A 17648-nucleotide genomic window follows, 5' to 3' on the forward strand; every position below is an offset into this window, starting at 1 on the left:
TTTCTTTGGTTGCCTACTTTCTACCTGCCCTTCAGTTAATACAAAGTTTTGTCTTCGATCTCAACGATGTTGGCAGCGTCTTCTTTCGAATTGATGTCTGCTTTCAGCTCACGCTGTTGGCCACTTTCGGTCGCAGTTGAATTCACTTCCACTTGGCCATCGCGCGTACTCTCGGTAGCTTCATCTACGTTTGCTGCTGTGTGATTAGTGCTCGATGAATTTCCTGAACGCACAGGCTTCACGGGGGAATCGCCTTCACTGGCCGAGCTGGTATTAGTGCTGTCTCGTTCAGCTGTCGGTGAGGTCATAGGTGAACTGAAGCGCATGAATACCTTCCTAGCTGACGACGCAGTTGATGCGGCTAAAGAGGAACGTGCGTCACCCAGGCCATGGGTCGAAATGCGCCGCGCTGTGCGGTTGATTTTCTTGGATGCCTCTGCGATGGCTTCGTCAATGAGCCGCATCCACTCGGCCTTCGCACCGGCACTGTCGGCAAACACGACAAAGGACTTGATTGGGTTTTGGATTTGAAACGCATTCTTGGACATGACACCGTCAGGGATGTTTGAAATGCGTGTGAGCTTCAGACGTAGAAAATTGTGTGGACTCCACCTGCCGCTCATGCTCTTGTCGGCGTACAGCAGTTGGTCGTTGAAGAGGAAGAAGCGATAGAGTTGGTGGCGTGAGCGGCACTTCTTCGTTAGGTCACCTTCGTGGATAAAGGTTGTGGAGTTCTTAAGATAAAAGTGTCCTCGGTGAATGCGCTGAATAACCGAGTCTAGCTTCTCCGACTTCTGGCGAACCTGAATTGTCTCCTTCATGTCGTTCACAAGCAAGTGGATGTCCCCCATGGCCTTCCACGGATCATCGCTGCCGGCAGCTTCTTCAATGGTTCGAACCCAGTCGTATTTCGTGTCTTCCGGGGTGCTCGTGGTTGTATTGTCGACCGAGTCTTCCTCGCCTTCTTCCTCATGCGCTCCATCCAAGGAATCTTGCACCTTTCGCAGTAACCCGCAAAAGGCCTGCCGCTCGACTGGCATGCTCAAAAACAAGCACGTAGAGATACCGAATCGCAGCAAGTCTAGGCATTGCATTCTGGTTGACAAATCCGACTGGTTGTCACACAGGATGGTTGTCGAGAGGGTCAACAACGAGAACCACACGCGCTCAAACAGAATTTTGATCAGGTCCGGACTGATTGGGGTATCGACACCCACAAACTGGAAGGTATTGTACGCGTGTGATAGATCCTTCATAAGCTCCTCGGACTGTGCCACAGCTTTCGCGATTCCACCTCGAAACTTCTCATTTTCTAGGTCTGCGGCGGTGACACTGGCCTCGCGCGTGGCTTTCGGTATGACGCGACTACCCTTGATGTGCATCGGATTGTGCGCGATGTCATCATAGATCTCCTCGAGAAACCTCTTTGGTAAGTCCTTTCCGTTGTCGATGCCTCGGTTGTTTTTCACGAATTGCTCCTTGGACATTTTGTTCTTCTTTACTTGCGGGTTGTGCAAATCTGTATTTAACATGATAATAGAATATGCTATGATCATTGCAGTGTCTGCGGATGAGAAAGCAGTAGGCGAGTCATCCCAGTAGCATTGCGCAAATGCTTCAACCATGCGCTCAATCTTTTGTGCCTCTCCTGGCAGACGAAATCCTCCATTGGTCAGAAAATGCCGCAAGGACTCGACAAGCGTCATGCCCTTGAATGAAATAGCCCGAACATACGTCAGTCGAACCTGAACTTTAAAGTCTTCGTCGCCTTCACCAAGGTAGTCACCAATTTCGGTTTCGTCAAAGAAATCGTGGTATATACGCAAGAACGATGTTACACTTCGCGCTGTATCCTTGATGAAATTCATCGCCACCAAGTATTCAAGCGCCTTCTTCAAACTTTTAGATGACGATATCTCCATCGCACGCTTTAGTAGCTGCTGATTGTGTTTCTGAAGCTCATTTCGCATCCGAACCGATATATTACCACCGTACTTGCGGTTCGATTGACGCCTCAGCTCAGAGTGATGTTTGGCCCCCGTCGGAGAGCTAGGCTGACTCACTTGTTTGTCATTTGATTCCCCGTTCGAGGGTGACGTTAGCACTGCCTTCATTGGTGATGCTTCTTCAGTCGATTCGTCTTGTTCCCATCCTCCATTATCCATAGACAGCATACGAGTCCGCTGGTCCCGACTAATGAGGTGAGCATGGCCACTAGCGTCCATGGCACTACGGGCCATAGCTAAAATCGTGCTGATTGCCTGGTTCTGCAGCTGCAGAGCTGAATCATCTCCTTCCTCGGCACTAGCGATGTGGCCAATGTTGCCTTCGCCAATCGAACCTAGGGTCGAACACAAATGCTCAAATATCTTCCACTGTTGAATTCGATCCAAATCAAAATTGAGAAAGATCTCCACAACGTTGTGGGGGAGCTGCAACCACATTGTCATTTCGTGCATGATCTCCATTTGGTGGTCTTTCGCACACGGTGCAGTCGCTCGCAAAATGCGAAGAAGGACATGCTCAAATATCAGTGCCAGTTCCACCTTGAGATACCGCCGATAGTGGTTCCATAGAGTCGAGATCAAAGTCAAGCTCGCTCGAAAAATGCCTGGCAGCCAAGTCAGTACTGTTGAGTTTAGAGTCGACAGCACAAATCTCCGAACCACCTGACCAAATACGCGCTGGTCGCGAGCTCGCGTTCCTGCCACGAGAAGTGTTTGGTTGAGAGCACGAAGGGAGCTTACACTCGAGCATTGATCGCTCTCAGTAGAAGTCTCCCCAAGACCGACGAATTTTCGGTTGATAGCTCTGCTGAAAGTCACTACGAGTTGAAGAGCATTTTTCTCAGCCTAACATATCCGCAAATTTGTTAGAGCGTGAGATTAACCCAACATGATGCATTGCTGAAAACGCACCGTAGAATTAGCGTAGCTTGCCATGGCAGCAGTGATGTCGCGGCAAAACGTAAGTGATTGGATCGACAGGTGGCTCTGTGTTGCGCGTCAACACGAATAGTTAGTTGTTGGTACACCAAGTCCTCACCTTTTCGTGCTAAGGTACCTTAAAAACACCCAGCATGTTGTCGGTGATGGTTGCGATTTCAGCACCTGTACTGATGTCATCGACTAGGTCCACAACAAGCTCCCGAGCGAGTTTATCTGATGATTGCTCGGGCTTGGGGTCATTGCTCATAGCAGTCACGGAGTCTGCGCTAGCCAAGGACGCTTCATACGCGCTCATGATTTTTGACACCAGTTCATCCTCAAATGGCTTGGCGAGAGTCCCGTCAAAATCTCCAATGAAAGTTAGAGCTTTCAAAATTGTGTGAAGGACAGAGGGGTCAAACCCGTCCGAGCATTTGCGAATGACCTAGCTCAAATGCACACATTTTTGAGCTGAGGTTAGATACGATTCAAGTATGGCGGGTCGAATTCAAACCAGTACCTTCTGAAAGAATTGAAGCGAGGGTTCGAAGCGAGATTTAACCCCCTGCTGGCATACGGACGCAACAGCATCGATCACCACGTCAAGGCGGCATAGATCAGATCCAGGTACGTCAAATATGCCTTCGTCAAGACAATTAGAAAGCCCGGATATAGCCGCTTCAGCTGCGGTTCCGTGGCGCGTATAGCACCCTAGTAATAGCGGATACATGTAGTACTCGATTGTCTCTTTCCAGCCTATATCTTTGGCTTGGTGAAGTGTACAGGGTAAAAATGTCGAGTATGAGTACAACCACAAGACTGATTCTTGCAAAACAAAATGCGAGTTTACCTTTCGCCGTTTGATCTGTCGTCACGTCTGGCGATGGCAAGCTAGGTTCAACAAGCAGTTCTTGCTCCCGAACTTCTGTTGCTTTCAGAGAGAAAGCAGATCTTAGCTGTTGCAACTTACCCGTTGATGGTGGAGGTGAACGGGGATTTCGTTGTGAGCCACGCTCGAGCACTTGTGGCGGCGTGACAGATGCAAAAAGCCATAATTTGTGTAGGTCGCTAATGCAAGACACCTGGACCAAAGAGGTTAGACAAGTCTTTACCAGTACTTTGGGCAATTCTTCAGTAACATCAGGACATACTTTTTTTTTGTAGCCGAGGAAAACTTCTGTCCCACCTGAAGTTGAGTTAAGGTCAGCTACATGGCCAAGAGGAGATTTGTCTACCTTCATGAAGCTGAGCCAACATCACGTATGTTAGATCATTGCCCAACTCCCAGTACAGCACATTTCTTACCCGTAAGGAAGTGTCTCGTTCTTTTTCGGAAACAATACGACCAGATCCACAATCGCCGAAGTGGCAGACCGCTTGAAGCACAGGTAAATCTTTTCACCTTGTGTTCCCTGTCCGACAGCAACATGTGGTCAGTCTTTGCAAGATAGGGAGTGGGGGCATCTTTGAGTTCGAAACTGTACCGTGTTAATGTTGGCCGGGATGCCGCGTCTTCGTATGACTTCGTAGTCGCTAGGAACAAACTCTCCTCGCTCGGGGAAAATAGCAATAATCTCGCTGATGGGGGCCTTCCCAGAAGACTGATCTTTGCTTTGGCAGAGGTACACAAAGGTTCCTCTTCCACCTTTGTTCAGATCTGCACGCTGTCCACTAGGTGTTCGTTCCAACTGTGTCATGCGATGCAACGGTAGTTAGATGAAGTGTACCAGTTCTACGATCACACGCACGATTTACCTTCGTAAATCCCACCGGTACGGAATCTCCTCTGAACATCACCGTAAGGTCCATGATCGGGTCCTCATTGCCATCTATTATTTTCCACCGAGGTTTCTCCCCTGTCGTAAAACTACAGTGCAAGCATGTTAGTGACCGCTGTGCTACTCTTCCGTTCGAGTACCGCTCATACCTGTCAAAACTCGGTCGGCGAGACAGTCTTGTTTTTCCCAGTGCTATCAACCGTTCTTGAGGACTTTTTGGCGCTGTTAAAACCGCGCTCGTCTTGCCACTAGCTGCAACGTCAACACCCCCAGGAGCATCGGGCTGACAGCCCTCATAACGGGCCACTAACTTGGCTGCCGTCACTCGGTCCATACGAGCTAGAGTTTCTATGCAGATCTCTCGGATACACGCCAGCTCGTCCTCATCGCCCACCGTCTTGTCCAAAATGGTGTTGATTCCTCCTCGAAGAGCTGCTTCATGGAGCATCTCGATGGGAGGTGTTACGACTGCCTCCTTAAAAAGGTGAACAGCTTCCGAGACGTCAGCATTCACCTCGTCAACACCAACGCTTCGAGAGTCATCACTGACAGAAGATATATCCATCTCCAAGTCTAACGCGCACGGCTGACCTCCACTCAGTACCTCCGCCATACTCGTCGCTTTGCCTACCGCCTCAGCTTCCTTTCAGATCGCACAAAACGCGTTCAAGCCCCCGCGACTCGCCCGCTATATATATCAGCTACTCGTCAGCGCCATCGCGTTTCGTTTCATCGTTTCGGGGAAACAGGTGCAGAATAAAGAAGCGTGCCTCGAAAGCAAAATGGATAGATCGTTAACGCTGCCATACCATCCTGCATCAGCCCTTTGTGTTGAGGCCAACACACAAGTAGCAGCATTCCCGCGAGGTGTAACAAAACGAGGATTTACCTTCAGTTAAAGCTGTCAGTTTAACAACCAAAGGAACAAGAACCTTCATCAATCACAAGCTGAATCAGTCAAACTTCCTCCGGCTGAGAGACAGCTCGTTGCCACCAACTGCAAGTTGCATCAAGAGTGATGGTCAATGGAAGTTGAAGTTGTGTCGCACGAAGGTTGCAGCAGTATATTCCTAGCCATGGAGCAAGGCGGTGACGCTGAGAGTCGCGCGCGGGAGCTCCAGCGCCGTGTGGCCAACCGCCGACACACTGGCGCCAGCATCCTGGGCTCCGCACCGGCACAGACGCTGAGCCTGCCTCAGCTGTTCTACGCCAAGCACGAGGCGCACAAAATCCGCATGCAGCTGATCGACATCCAGTCGCAACATAACGCGGCGCTGACCTACTGTGACCAACAATTCGTCGTGGAGAGCAACGTTAGGTAAGACATACACATCTTACTGTTATGTGTGAGGTATTTACTTGTTTTTTATTTGGCGACAGACAATTACGCAAAGGGATTGGAGCTACTCAATTGCAGATTAGACAGAAGACGGAGGAACTTGACGAACTTGAACGTCGAGTGTTGCGGATGGCCAAGATGCTGCATGACTCGTCCGACGATAAAATGTTTGCTAAAACCAAGTTACTTCGCCAGGAAAAGATCAGGAAGCAGCAGCTGCACACCAAGGCATGCCATCATTGTGAACGGCCGTATCTGCCAGGGATGCTGATCGCTCATGAAGAGAATTGCATCAGGACACCGCCTGCAAAGTTGCCACCGATTATTGCAGCGAATCAAGCTGCGGACAGTTTGGAACTTCAGAATGGGAACTCGAGGTCGTTTCCAGTGATTCAGAGAGCGTCGGCGGCTCCAGAACCGTTGTTAGTTACGCGGTTTATATCGCAGCCACCTCGCAATCTTCGTGTGGATGCAAAGGGCATTTCGCACAACACCATGACGGTTTTGTGGGACCCTCCTATCTTCACGGGATCGAACGCCATTTTTGACTATGAACTGAGTTTCTCCATTTGCCACTCGAAGGTAAAGCATAATGAGCTACTGCGGCAATATGATCCTCAGACACCTTTGCGGTTATCGCGATGGTGTCTCCAGATGCCAGTTCCGGGTAATCAATTTCGGTTGACGAGCCTAAGTGCAGACCAAGAGTATGGTAAATTTTCTATCTGCGCAGTTACTGTCGTTGGGAAGAGTGAGCCCAGCAACACAGTGGACATCGTCCGAACAGAGCCTGCAGTATCTCCGACAACACCTTTGTTCTTGTGTGTTGGAGTTGTCACGGCAACGAGTATTACACTGACGTGGGTGGAACCTCTCGACGACGGTGGCAAACCGATCCAAGACTACGAAGTCATTTTTTCTGAAGCCGTCATTAAGCTGGATAGCGTGGACGACACGGGAAAAGCCTGGCTTGACGTATCAGAAATTGAGTACAAGTCGCGTTGGATAAGGACGAATTCAACGGGGACAACGTTGACAATTACGAATTTGTTGAGCGGGGTGGAGCATCACGAATTTCAAGTTCGCGCTGTGAATGCAGACGGGATTCCAGGCGACTACTGCGATGCAATCAAGATTATTTTCACGATAGGTAGGCTATTATGCTACTTATTCTTTCTTCATTAGGCTCACAGATTTGATTGTTGTATGTTGAGCAGCGCCAGGGAACGAGTTTAAGCTCCTCGATGAATTGCAAGCTGCAGTAAATTCACGCTCGCGCACGGTGGACTCACAGTTTTTGAGTGGCTTCATGCAGCGATATGAAAGACATCACTACATTGACCAGGTATCGAGGTTTATCATCGCTATGCAACCTGAGTTAGAAGCCAAGGTAAACGATATAATACGCCGAACAGGGCCAGGTTTGGGGGTCAGCAGAGATATGGATTATATACAACCACAGCCCATTCAGCAAGCCAATGACCGAAAGAAGTTTGATGACCTGTTAGACGAAGAAAAGGTGGTGGAGCGGCGACGGCAATATCACTTTCGTATTGCAGATATTCGAAATGACCTGAAGAAAGCCGAGTACAATGTGCAGTGGTGCAAGGATCGTCAAATTGATTTAGTGGCGCTCATTCGAGCTTCAGAAACGCGCATTTTAGGAAAGCAAGCCGAGTTGGAGCGTGCAAGAATGTTTAAAGGTCCGCAGATGGACTCGGACGTTTTCGAAAACGGCCTTCAGCGATTTTACACAAAAGAACTTGTAGTAGCACTGGAGGACGAGATCGAGATTGACCAACTTTACATCCTAGACACAAAAGCTGAGATCGTGAAAGTGGAGAACTATCTACGTGCTGACATCAAACGACGGGACACACTGCTAAATAGATTGGATGACAGGCAAAAAGCGTTAGAGTTTTTTGAAAGCAAACCAGAAAATTCAGTCGAGACGACTAGCACAGCAGCCACGCTGGCAAAGCTACGCGGCGGGCTATTGTATCGTGCATTTGCAGCCTTTGTCGCTAACCGAGAAGGGGGGTATGAAATACGACGAAAGATGCGCATTGCAATTGATCGCCTCGTGAACCATCGACTTAAAAGTGCCATTCAGCGATGGAGAGAGGTTGCTAAATTCTTGATGCACGCGAATGCCGGGGTTGATGGGACTTGTGGAATTGGTAGTATCGGTTTACAGAATGCAGCGTTGGGTCGCGACGACCTGATGATTGAAGCTCATCAATTGCTTCACCAGCTGCGATCAACAGAAACCTCTCTGCAAGATATTCGATGGACAACGGAACAGCAGCAAGCCTCGAAGTCTGGAAATTCAGCGTCTGAGAGAAACCTTGACCGAGAAAAGGTTCAGGATCGAGACAAGAAGTACTTCCCGGTTTTTGTGGAAGCTGACACAAAGATGAATCTGCAAGACTATGATGGAGCCCTTCGCCTCTACAATGTTGTGTTTTGTAACGAGCAATGGATGCAGCAAATGAGCGAGGAGCAGCGAGTGAAGCTGCAGTTAAAAATTGGCGAAGCTACATTTTGCCTCAAAAATTACGAGCACGCATTAACAATATTTAATCGTGCTTCCATTATGGCAAACCGAGCAGGGTTGCGCTACGAAGAAGGATCTGCGATTCTCCGTATCGCAGATACACAGCATGCGCTGCGATCTCTTCGAATGAGTATTGAAAGTTATGAGCGTGCGCTGCTGCTATTTGAAGCTGTCAGGGATGTGCAAGGCGAGTTATCATGCTATCGTGGACTACAACATGTGTACGAAAGACTCGAAGACAGAGAAATGATCGAAAACAACAAGAATCACGCAGACGAGATCGAATTTGTTTTGACGAAAAAACTATCATCTGCCGCCCAGCAGATCAATAAACTTCAACAGCGATTGGTTGGAGCCGGTGCTGAATCCTCTTGCCAAATTACCCTGGAACGAGTCGGTCCAATTGTCCCTCGACTAAGACGAGAACGTATTCAACGCAAACTGGACATTCGTGAAGAGATCAAACTTGCGGCAAGTTTAGAGAAACTACTCGCAGAGAAACAAGCTCTGCTGACACAAGGTGAAGATGACCTAAAACGAGCACTGGCCAGCGATTCTTCTCAAGTTGACTCAAATATCATTAATGGTTCAAACGCACGCTATGATCTAGAGGATTTCAAGAAGAAGCTTGCTAAACTCATGGGCAGCGTGAAGGTTGGTGAGGATCAGATAAGGAAAGAGATCACCAACGCGAAAATTCGCATTAGCAATGCCGACGATGAGATCATAGGCCTCGAAGAGGAATTGGCAGTGGAGACAGGGGCACTTATGCGCAAAGTTCTGTCCAAGGAGAGAATACGCTGTTTCCACTTCAATGCAACAAACGAAGCACTGAAGAACGTGGTGGGAACTGCGAGTCACGGAATCACAACATGTTTCGGGTCTGCAGGGATGAATGGCTTCTTGTTCGACTTTCTGTCTGGGGCCTGCTTAGCGCAGGCCGTAGGTGATCCACACAAGAACCATCTTGGTGAAGCTACAGGACATCAAGCTCAAATCCTCTGCGTCTACTATGTTGGGCATCGTATTTACACAGGGTCCGTAGACGCTTCGTTAGGTGTTTGGGACGTGAAGAATGAGATGATAGGTGGGTTTTCGTGTTATCTAACGCGAATTCTCACAGATTTTGATGCCGCCGTCGTTAGCGTCGTAGCCGACACGCAGTGGTTTGCTTGCAGCTGCTCTGACTGCGATGTATTTGTATTTGACGTGGGGACACTGGCGACGATCGCTCACATCATCTCAGCCCACGATCGCACCGTGACAACGTTGGTACTACAGAGCTCCAATTCCATGCTCACGACGGGAGCTGCTGATAAAAAGATCAAAGTTTGGGAGCTTGGTGAGGCCTCACCGTTCACCCCACGGCGCCAAGTAAAGCTAGTATGGTGTCTTGAAGCGGAGCGCCGTGGTGACGAGTACTTCAACGGGCATCTTGTCCCCATCACCTGCATCAAGCGAGTAGCAAATGAAATTGTTAGTGGAGACAGCGCGGGGCGAATTGTAATCTGGAACCTGGACGCTGACAGAAAGCTTCTTCGGATCTGCGATGTATATCGAGATGTAGCAGTAACGTGCCTTCAGTTTGATGCTACACGTATTGTCAGCGGGGCGACCAACGGTCAGATTTGTGTGATCGATTTTGCCACAGGAAATCTCATCCAGACCTTGCATGGCCATCAGGACAGTGTTTTGGACCTGCAGTTTGATCGCACGCGGTTAATGAGCATGTCAGCTGATGCCAAACTGCGTCTGTGGTTCTGGCAAACACGAGATGGCATCGGAGGCGACGGCAAAAAGTACCATATCCTTGGCGCGGGTGAGACTCTGCGATCGCTGTCCCTCATGTATCGCACCAGTATCCAGAAGATTCTTCAGTGGAACTCCATCCCTGACTCAACTAAGACGTATCTCGGTCAAAAGCTGATAGTCGCAGTCGATACCAACGCCAGCGCTTCTGATGAACTGAAGACGCTTGACCTCGCTAGCTCGGTGCAATTTGGCAAGCTATCATACGAAAACTTGGATTTCGTTACCACGAACAAGACGAAGAGCAAAGATGTGGAGTCGCAATGGGCCGCTCAGCGCCTTGCAATGCTCGCAAAAGAATACTTTCCTGCTTTGGAGGACGAAGAAAGCAAGGATGCCAAAAGGAAAGCTGTCGAAGCTATTGCTAAAGAGGAGGAAGAACTGGGTTCCGATTCCGACATGGCCATGGACTCTAATGAGGGTGATGAAGAAAAATCCGAGGAGGAGGAGGAGGAGGAGGAAGAAAAAGAAAAGGAATGACATCGAAGTGAGTCATAGCGCACGTCAAGCTTTGAGAAATACCGGTACCAAGTATATTGTCTCCGACGAACGCTGGTGCAGCAAATGCTATTTCAAAATGCAGATGTGGAGCAAAGGAATACAACACGAGAACGGATAAGGCCCCCACCCTATCTACACCACGTTGGCGTCGGTCTCTACGCCCCATGCCGTCTTGTCCTCGAGATACATGTTGCCACTTCGGAATGCTGCGCGAGCATGATCTCCCGCGAAGAACTCCCAGGCGGAGTAGAACCAAAAGGCGACGCACTTGCGGTAGTCATTGGGCTGGCTGGACTTCTTCATCCGCAGGATTGCGCGCCATTCCTCGATCACAAAGGTCGAGAGCGTTACGTCGAAACGCGAGAGATGCAGCGGGTTGCGCATGGAGTAAAACGTCGTCCAGTACTTGTTGTATCCCTCCAGCTGCTTCAGACCGTCCAGGAACTCGGGAGCCTTGAACTCATCAATATTGTAGTCCAGCATGAACGCGAATTTGTCGCTGTACTTGGCCTCCTCCTCGTAAAACTTCTTCCACGTCTGTACAATTTAAACGTGAGATCCTGCATCAAGCAGCACTAGCTCACTAGCACCTTACGTACCACCGAGAAAAACTGCAGCGCCTCGTTCGGGTCATTCATTTTGTCCCGGTGCATACTGTGAGCATGGCGAAGCTTGACGCTTTTCTTGCGTTCCCAGTGCCACTCCTCAACCGGAGGAAATATCGACATGGGGACCATCACCGATCCGTTGCCACAGATGGCAACGTAGAACGAAATGACGTCCTCGATACCGACCGACTTATCCGGATCTCTATCCGTCTTGGACGCGTCCTGCTCCTCGTCCGTCTCAGAAGACTCCGGTTTGACGAAGTCGATTCTCGTGACGAAGTACAGATACTTAGTGGGGAACGGGTTCTGATCGAAGAACTCCCGCAACTGGTCCCGCAGCATGGTCATGTCCTTCACGTACATCGTCTTGGTATCTTCCGTGTGATAAAATCCATCTACCAACACCACCAACAAGGAAACTATCAGCACTTCTGCCACTCAACTCTATCGACCGCCACATACTGCTATCCGGACACTCCAGCGCGTGCGTCGCCGTCGGATCCACCGTTGCCGGGTAGTTGAACCCATCTACATATAACAACCAGTATATATCGCCTCGTGAGCCTCACGGACAACAGAAGAAAAAAAGTTAGAGATGGCTACACGTACTGACGCCTTCACGGAGCACGTCCTTGTGTGTGACCCGCAGCGCATCCTTGAGCGTGTCGTAGTTAGTGTGGCTGCTGCAGAACTTGTTGTAGCCCACCCAGTACTGTGCGTACGTCTCGTTGAACACCAAGTGCCCGCGTTGGATGGTGCTGGCGCACACGAGGCGCGACGGGTCCGTAGCGCGTAGTCGCTCCACGTTCTTCTTCCAGTCGCGGATTTGGCCCGTCTTGACGCCGTACTTCTGCGCCGTGGCCGCGATCATGCCCGTGCGATCCACCTCCTCGATGATCTCGAGCTTCTTGCCCACTGTGAGCGCCCGGTCCGCCTTGCCGCGCGCCATCCTTTGCTCACAGATGAGTAGCTGCTCAGTTTCCGAGGCGCGAACGGTACTGTACTCCCCACGGTACTCTCCACCGTTCAATTAAAGTTACGTGGTGCACATCAACTCAATCGTACTTATAGTATGCCTGTACGGTACACGCTTCTTGCGGAGACCGGCCTGTATGCGCACAAGGCGACACACTTGCAGTCGACGTCGGGCATGAACAGACCCACTGCCACGCGGCGGGAGATCGCGCCGCTGCACGTGCCGTGGATGCAGCACGAGCAGTTCCCGGTCACCAAGCAGGCCTGCAGCACGGACGCCGGACTCGTGTCGACTGGCAAGCACTCGCTCGTCAAGGTCGTCCAGGAGCTCAAAGTGCGTGTTTGCCATGGTTTTCCACGTGCTGCGCTGCTGCAAAGTCGGCTTCTTCAATGGAATTGGCTGATGTGGTTTTACTGACTTGTTTACTGCTGCAGCGAGGACGCGCGAATGTGGACAAGCAGTTGGCGCAGTTGGACAGTCAGTTGCTAGCCATCACGGACTTCTTGGACGGCAAGACCTCCAGCATGTTCCCGCCTCATTTGGTCATGTACGTGGAGGAGAGTCCGGATGTCGTGGCGCCAACTGCCGCTACAGCCGACGGTCGGAGGCATTTTGCAACTGGAGCGGCTGCAGTCGCGGGCAAGTTCAATGGCATTATCAAGAGCGAATCGGAGCCTCCGACGCCTGCCATGGTGGAGGATGACCTTAACTCGGGTGGGTTATTTGTTGTGAGAGGGTTGAAGTGGAGAGGAATGTGCTGACTGACGCTGGTGCGCTTGGTGTAGATACACCGTGCACGACAACGGGGTTGTGGAAATATTTGTATGCGTACTCGTTCTTCAAGACGACCACGCCGGAAGATATGGAGCAGGCGTTGCTGCTCGAAGGTAAAAAAGACATCGATCGAATTGGACGAAAGGGAATCACTGATGACTTTTGCGCTCTGTAGATCCTAATGCATTTTCTGAAGATGCGGAATCAAGTGACGAAGGAAAAGGCAAGGTTTTAGCGGGCCTTGATTTCGAACGACGCCAGGATAATTTCAGCTTGAGCAAGTCCGCCCCGCAGGACCTGGATGATTTTTTCAAGGAGGTGCGTTTGGTGATGCCATTTTTTGTTTCAACGTATAAACAATATCGTTCCTAATGTCGTTGGTGATCCAGAGGCTCGTAGCTGCCCTGTACCCAGTAGAGACGTCCTCCACATTGAAAGAGGACGAAGCAATGACTACTTCTCAGTCTTCACAAGATACGTCGCAGCCCGATGATGAAGACACGCACACCAGTGGTTCGACTGAAAATCAAGAAACAACACATACGAGTTCCTTAATACACTCAGTCGAGCTGGAATCGTGGAGACCTGAAGGCCTCACTCGCGTCCTCCGTGACGTCGGGCTGGTTGAAGGGAGCGATAAAGAAGTCATCAAGCTCAGCCTATCCAATCCGAGAGATGATGAGGTGTCACAGGAGATCCGTACGCTGCAACATCAACTTCGCGCCTGCGTCGAGCAGACCAATGAATCAAAGCGCAAGTTACGCAAGATCATGGACGAGTAAGCATGTTGCTTGGGACTAGCGTGTGTGAGATGAGCTGACATTGGTGCTGTGTGGTGTTTACCGTCCATGGTATTGCAGGACGAAGCCTTGGCTTTCCAAGAAGAAAGAGGAGGACGATGCTACCATAAAGAAATACTTCACCATGTGGCAAACAAAGAAGGTATGTTTGCTACCTGCATAGCATTCATTGGTGCAGCTGACGATTTCATTTCTGTGGTGTAGGAGCTTGCTCGAAAAAAGAAGCTTCGTGAGAAGAAACTCCAGCGGCGACAAGGTAGGATTAATACTTTGGGGCATGGAGTGGAATCGTTGCCGTGGTAACCTCAATCCAATCTGTGCTCTCGTTTATGCAGCCTTGCGTCTCGGTGGTGGTGGCGGCAACGGCAGACCTCTAGCTGACGATATCGATGTCAAGCAACGATAGACCAGTGTCGAGGCCCACGTGCGCAGTTTGTCCATGTGCACTTCGACTTAGTGTCCTGCGACGCTGTCAGGGCATTCATTGCGCCGAGTGGAGCTCGCACCCCGTTATTTATTGGCATGTACCGTAGTCGATGTTAACGCGACTTCCCATCCATGGTTTTGACATCCACTGGTGAATGCCAAATTCTTTGCTGCTACTTTCAAGTAATCGGTGAGCCTAGGACGGGAGTAGTGATGTATTTGTGTTGGATTGATTGTTGATAGGCGTGCTACTTGCCGAGCGGTGGGAAGTCATCCTCGATGAACCCACTACTGCCGTTGCCGACTCCGCGAGTGGTAGCATGCGGCGGCACCCAGTTCCCCTGCCGCACCGAAGGGCGGCCTTGAGGCGAAGGGTACCCGTACCCACCGCGTCCCATGATCACGGACGGCGGCGGGTTCAACTGGTGATGCTGGAATTGCTGTTGCTGGTGGGGTTGCTGATGCGGGGACCTCTGGTACGGGCTAATGTCTACTCTATTGTTGAAATCGGATCCGCCAACGTGATAACGGCTGCGACCCGCCGAGCCCATGGACATAGGTGGCGGTGGTGGCGGCGGTGGTGCGCTGCCAGTCTGTTGATGCTGATACCCTCCATATGACCTATCGTAGGATCGATCGTACTGATGGGATTGGTACTCGTGTCCAAAGCGTCCCATCTGGGCGCCACCGCCGCCACTAAAGCGATTGCCATGGTATGGTGACTCGCCACCACTGCCGCTCCCACTAGAAGCGCCACCACTGGAACGAGGGCGGAAAACGTCATGATTGCGCGTGAAATCCGGGTCATTCAGCTCTTGCTCACGGTTGCGCCACAACACTTTGCTCTCTTTCCAGTTCGCTGCGTTCGTTGCACTTGGATGAGACGACCGTGAGTACTCGTTACTGCTAGCTCCGTCATTGCCGCTCGACCGTTCCTTAGGCGAGCGGGAATCTCTCGATTGAGGCCCACTGCCATTTCCGCCAGAAGATGGAGCGCCTCGACCTCGGCCAAAGCCTCTACTGCCGTCCGGACCTGATGCTTGTCGGCTCCCATGTCTGCCACTGTTATTACCAGTGCTAGCTCCACTCCCACTTCCTTCATGCGCCAAAGAAGTCGTCGACGACGGAGACGACGCCACCGATTCTGCTGCTGAATTTGCAGTCTCTTCTCCAAAAATTCTTGCTCGTGCTTCAGCGTACGCCCGCTCGCGGTCCTGCAATGTGGGCATGGCTTTATCCGCACCATTACCACGCCCATTAGCGCCAGGTCGGGGCGCACTGCGCTTCCGCATCATGATTCTCGGCGCAGATGCAGGCGTCACCGTCGGCGTCTGGCGATCGGGCGACAAGTCAATGAGCAGGACGCGAGGCACCGCCGACTGCGGCGTCTTGAATAGCGTGACCACCCGCGCCGAGCTGTTCTCGTACGGATTGTATTCCGCCGTCTGGTGCTCGAGGCCGCAACGCTGCGCCAACCGGTGAACAATGAGTCGGTGGTACGACGACAGCGGGGGAAAGTTGAGGTGCGGCTCCCTCGCGTTCTTGAGGAAGCGCACGATCTGGTCTTCGAACTTGAGCAGAGTCAAGCGCTCGCGGGCGTTCTCCAGTCCGGCAACCAGCACGGGGTCCAATGGTCCGTGGGCGCTGGCAGTCGCGGTGCCGACGGGAGCATTGACACTGAATTGCTGCTGCTGAGGGTAGTTGCCGCCATCGTCAGTTGTTGCAGGCGGTGGCTGCAGAATGCGAAGGCTCTGCAAGGTGCGCGTGGCGCCGTCAATGTCACTGACAGTCGCTGGTCTGGCAGCAAGCGAGATTGGCGTGTTCAGGGCGGGGCTCGAGGCGGCAGCGCTCTCCCACGCGTCGCGGTCGTTGCGTCCAGACGCGGACGTGCGGATCATCGCGAGTGACTCCACACGATAGTGAGGAGGTCGGAACCGCGGAGGTCGTCACGGGGACAGAGGCAACCAGAACGGACGTGGCGGATGGCGGGTCCCAAAGGGGGAAATGAGCTCCTGGAGCTCGTTGGTGGGACTCGAAACCCTGTCTAGTCGCATACAGCATGCGACTGGACAGGTTTGGCAAGGCTTGTCAGTGTCCGGTTCAACTTGGACGGCCACGTTGTTACTGTCGGACGGAGCTTGCTTGTACTGCTACTTAATAGACTAATTTTACCTGTGAGTGGTTGACGAGATGGCGGCTGCTCTCGTCGGCTGCTTCTTCGCACGAAACACGGGGTTGACACTGGACAACAACAGCTCGTGCTTGCGAGCGTTCAGATGCGCTGCGTGGCTGAGTCACTCCTACTCGACGCGTTCTTGGACCGGTGGCGGGTTTTCCTGTCCGACTGCTTCGACGCAGCGTTAAACTGCTTCTTGGGTACTCGCCACCCAGCACCGTCCAGATAGACGTCGCGGTAGACTTCCGCGTCGTGGACACGAGGCAGCTCCACCGACAGCGTCGGCTTCGCAGCAACCGAGTGCGAAGTCGGTGCTTCAACGCCATGATGCACCTCCACGGCGTCACTTGCATCAAACTCCCGATGGGCTTCTCTGTCGTAGTAGCGCTGCAGCGTGTGGCGCACCTCCTCCCGCTTGGGGTCCTCCTGGCGGATCACACGGATGCGCTCCATGGACGAGGCCTCCTGACGCCGCATGCGGTCATACTCCTCGGCCTCCTGGGCCTGCAGCTCCAATGCAAAGGTGTAGTCCGGGTCAGCCTCGTCCTCGTGTGCGTCCTCCACCGTCACCTCCTGCTGGATGACGCTCATGACGCCGTGGCCCGAGCTGGAGCTCGGCACCTCCACGAAGCACCAGCCAGTCTGTCGATCCTCACCGCCGAAACGGCCTTCCATCTCGCGCTCCCACTGCTCTTGCTCCTCGCGCTGCAGCTTGACCGCCAGCTCCTCGTCCATGACGTCGTGCAGTTTGACGGACGTCGCGGGCGCCACGGCGGCGGCGCTCGGACCTGCTGCCCCCCACGCACTGCCGCAGCGGTGGCTCATTGTCGACGACTACCTGAATATAGTAAACGGACCGGGCCGGAAGGCTTCAACGTAGCGTGGACGTAATAAACGCGGGTGGGTAAGAATTGAGCCGTGATGTGTGGGGTCCGTGTGCTATTATACCACTCGCTGTAAGGAACAGAGGTCTCTTG

General features: G+C 51.9%; 6 protein-coding genes across 6 annotated transcripts; 2 read left to right on the plus strand and 4 right to left on the minus strand.

Moving 5' to 3' along the window:
- Positions 1-35: 35 nt before the first annotated feature.
- On the minus strand, positions 36-5318 carry KRP23_2550 (Brefeldin A-inhibited guanine nucleotide-exchange protein 1; the record flags this gene model as incomplete). Its single annotated transcript, XM_067887300.1, has 9 exons — positions 36-2852; positions 2919-2993; positions 3064-3372; positions 3448-3492; positions 4079-4172; positions 4233-4339; positions 4412-4615; positions 4683-4794; positions 4855-5318. 9 exons carry the CDS (start codon positions 5316-5318, stop codon positions 36-38), a joined length of 4227 nt encoding a protein of 1408 aa, XP_067749900.1.
- A 463-nt stretch (positions 5319-5781) lies between these two features.
- KRP23_2551 (F-box/WD repeat-containing protein lin-23) lies at positions 5782-10890 on the plus strand (the record flags this gene model as incomplete). Its single annotated transcript, XM_067887302.1, has 5 exons — positions 5782-6023; positions 6086-6626; positions 6699-7194; positions 7262-7434; positions 7507-10890. 5 exons carry the CDS (start codon positions 5782-5784, stop codon positions 10888-10890), a joined length of 4836 nt encoding a protein of 1611 aa, XP_067749901.1.
- Positions 10891-11043: 153 nt separating this feature from the next.
- On the minus strand, positions 11044-12468 carry KRP23_2552 (uncharacterized protein; the record flags this gene model as incomplete). Its single annotated transcript, XM_067887303.1, has 4 exons — positions 11044-11448; positions 11511-11914; positions 11982-12047; positions 12129-12468. The coding sequence occupies 4 exons, from the start codon at positions 12466-12468 to the stop codon at positions 11044-11046; spliced, it is 1215 nt and encodes a 404-aa protein (XP_067749902.1).
- Positions 12469-12591: 123 nt separating this feature from the next.
- On the plus strand, positions 12592-14475 carry KRP23_2553 (uncharacterized protein; the record flags this gene model as incomplete). Its single annotated transcript, XM_067887304.1, has 8 exons — positions 12592-12828; positions 12930-13209; positions 13281-13382; positions 13445-13587; positions 13659-14047; positions 14130-14211; positions 14274-14325; positions 14405-14475. 8 exons carry the CDS (start codon positions 12592-12594, stop codon positions 14473-14475), a joined length of 1356 nt encoding a protein of 451 aa, XP_067749903.1.
- A 268-nt stretch (positions 14476-14743) lies between these two features.
- On the minus strand, positions 14744-16393 carry KRP23_2554 (R3H domain-containing protein 1; the record flags this gene model as incomplete). Its single annotated transcript, XM_067887305.1, has 1 exon — positions 14744-16393. One exon carries the CDS (start codon positions 16391-16393, stop codon positions 14744-14746), a length of 1650 nt encoding a protein of 549 aa, XP_067749904.1.
- A 374-nt stretch (positions 16394-16767) lies between these two features.
- On the minus strand, positions 16768-17496 carry KRP23_2555 (uncharacterized protein; the record flags this gene model as incomplete). Its single annotated transcript, XM_067887306.1, has 1 exon — positions 16768-17496. The coding sequence occupies one exon, from the start codon at positions 17494-17496 to the stop codon at positions 16768-16770; it is 729 nt and encodes a 242-aa protein (XP_067749905.1).
- Between the last annotated feature and the right edge of the window lie 152 nt (positions 17497-17648).

This window comes from Phytophthora ramorum, assembly GCF_020800215.1.
Source record: "Phytophthora ramorum isolate Pr-102 chromosome Unknown Phyram_PR-102_s0002, whole genome shotgun sequence".
Taxonomy (NCBI): domain Eukaryota; phylum Oomycota; class Peronosporomycetes; order Peronosporales; family Peronosporaceae; genus Phytophthora; species Phytophthora ramorum.